Raw genomic sequence first — 2265 nt, 5'->3', positions numbered from 1 at the left:
AATGTTAGAATTTAAAATGGGTCAAAATGAGAGAACAAATGATAAGGTATCACATCTTAACCTAATTACATCTGCCAAAATTGATTTTGCAATGTTCTCTGTTTGATAGCAAGGCTATTCACATCCCGGAACTATGTTCAGAGGGAATTCACCAGAGGCCCAGTCCATGCATGGACCATATAAATGGACTCCTGGCTGGCATCATCATCATCCATAGCCCTCTGTACCATGTTCACAATGTAACCTCTGATTCCATTCCTTCGTTTACATTTTATTCTTTACAATCCTTGCATCACACAGGCTGGTGTGCTTTTTCCATGTGGATTTAATTGGCCCCTGGCTTAGATGGTTGCCTTTTTTAAGGCAAGGCTATAAATACATTTTCTAAACAGAAGCCGACAGTCTTTCTTCTGGGGAGAAGCTGATGGGCTTGAATATAGGGTTAGCAGTGCTTAACCACTGTGCCACCAGAGCTCTATAGATTTTTTTTATGTCTTAGCTTTCCTACTGTATTATAAGCTTCTCGAGGACAGGGTTACCCCTTGTAGAGATGTTTGCATTCAGAATAATCGTGAGCGCAACAGGAAGTGAGGATTTTTTCTTTAAGTTGGGTCCATTGTCAGTGTGTTTGCCCGTTTGTTGGTCTCTGATGTTCTGAGGTGGTACTTACGTTCTGAAGCATCTTTGCCAGAAACTCACTCAACTGATGGGAAGAGAGATCCTTCAGGTCTGCTGCGCTGAATGAACCAAAATCACTTTCTTTGGCCTAAAAGACATGTTTCCGGGTCATTTCCCTCTTGCACACCCTCATTGTATTTAATGGCTTATCTGACATAATAGTATGTACCCTTTAGAAGTGACAGCAGAAATACCTGGCTGTAAAAGGCTGCAAATTAATACACAACAAAATCCATAAAATCCTTAGCTACTTAAATAATCCTGAGGCTGAATTACTGATATTTTTAAAGTGGCCAGGACTCCTAAAATCAATAGGATAGAAGAACTATTGGGCTACTAATAGTAAGGCTAAGTAAACTTTGGACATCCTTTCCACACTCAGGCCATAGAATTTTCAAAGTAAAGGAAGTGTTATAAAAAAGCATGCTAACTAATATTAAGGGGGCTTTCAAAATGTTGGTGGAAAAAATGAGATGAAAAGATAGGGAATCACACCCCCCCCACCCAAACTTCCTGATGCCCCCTCATATAGGTTAATAAAAAGCTTGGATAAGGGATGAAGTTGCTTATTTTTCGTAAGACCACATGAATAATTGCTAAGGGCACAGATGCAAGCTTCCTTCTGGCCTACACTGTTTATTTCCCCCACTTCATCCTAGAAGTCAGCTTAGAAACAGAAAAGAAGGGCTGTGCTTTTCAAAATTAGGATTCACAGCCACAAACATTTGAGATGATTTAGAAACATTATATAGTTTAGTAAATTATGTTTCTTAAGATCTTTTAAATCTAGTTCAGAACTTTTAAGCTAGTGAATTTTTTAAAATTTAAAAGCTAGATGCAAATGTTTAAAAAAGAAAAATAAAAACTAATAGGATAGAATTAAAAATTCCTTTGTTTTGTTTCCTATCTCCAATCCCAGTTCTCAGAAACTAATATATTAATAGCTCCTTGGTTATATCCTTACAAAGGATCCCCAGTGTATAATGGGTAAGTGCTTGGTTGCTAACCAAAAGGTTTGCAGTTTGAATCTACCCAGTGGCACGAAAGGAGACGCATCTATCGGTTCGCTTAAACAGCCACTCCAAATACAACTACTCATGTGTAAGATACAGGGCCCCCCTGCCCCACAAAATCTTCATGTAAAGCAGTGGTTCTCAACCTTCCTAATGCTGCGACCCTTTAAACAGTTCCTCATATTGCGGTTACCCCCAACCATAAAATTATTTTCGTTGCTATTTCATAACTAATGAAACTGAAAAAGTCATTTGACCCCCAAGGGGGTCGCGACCCACAGGTTGAGAACCATTGATGTACTATTCAAAAAACCCCAGACATTACCACTCACATTTATCCATCTTTGACTTAAGGCAACACAAGCATTTGTCAGAGTCATATCATAACTGCAAAGATGAAAGATGTTAAAGATTAAAGTTTATAAAAATGCATATGTTTTCACATAAAGGCAATTTTAAGGTTACAGACTATACCTATATTTCAAACCAGAGAATTCCAAGTGATGGAAAGAGGAACTCTTACTTGACTCAATTACAAGTAATAAATTGAACAGACCTCTATTTATAATATCCC

At 38.0% G+C, this 2265-nt stretch overlaps 1 protein-coding gene across 1 annotated transcript in view; it reads right to left on the bottom strand.

Annotated features, from left to right (window-relative positions):
- LTA4H (leukotriene A4 hydrolase) overlaps positions 1-2265 on the bottom strand; it is a 29424-nt gene that overhangs the window by 5149 nt on the left and 22010 nt on the right. Inside the window, exons 14-15 of the mRNA XM_045291362.1 lie at positions 2024-2080; positions 671-766 (exon numbers count right to left, since the gene is read on the bottom strand). Of these exons, the coding sequence (XP_045147297.1) occupies positions 671-766; positions 2024-2080 (153 nt within the window). The remainder of the gene's footprint in view (positions 1-670; positions 767-2023; positions 2081-2265) is intronic.

This window comes from Echinops telfairi, unplaced genomic scaffold (genome assembly GCF_000313985.2).
Source record: "Echinops telfairi isolate 266 unplaced genomic scaffold, ASM31398v2 ScPeMD7_2;HRSCAF=8, whole genome shotgun sequence".
Lineage (NCBI taxonomy): Eukaryota > Metazoa > Chordata > Mammalia > Afrosoricida > Tenrecidae > Echinops > Echinops telfairi.
Note: the sequence above shows the minus strand (reverse complement) of the source record. Positions and strands in the feature narration are given on the sequence as shown.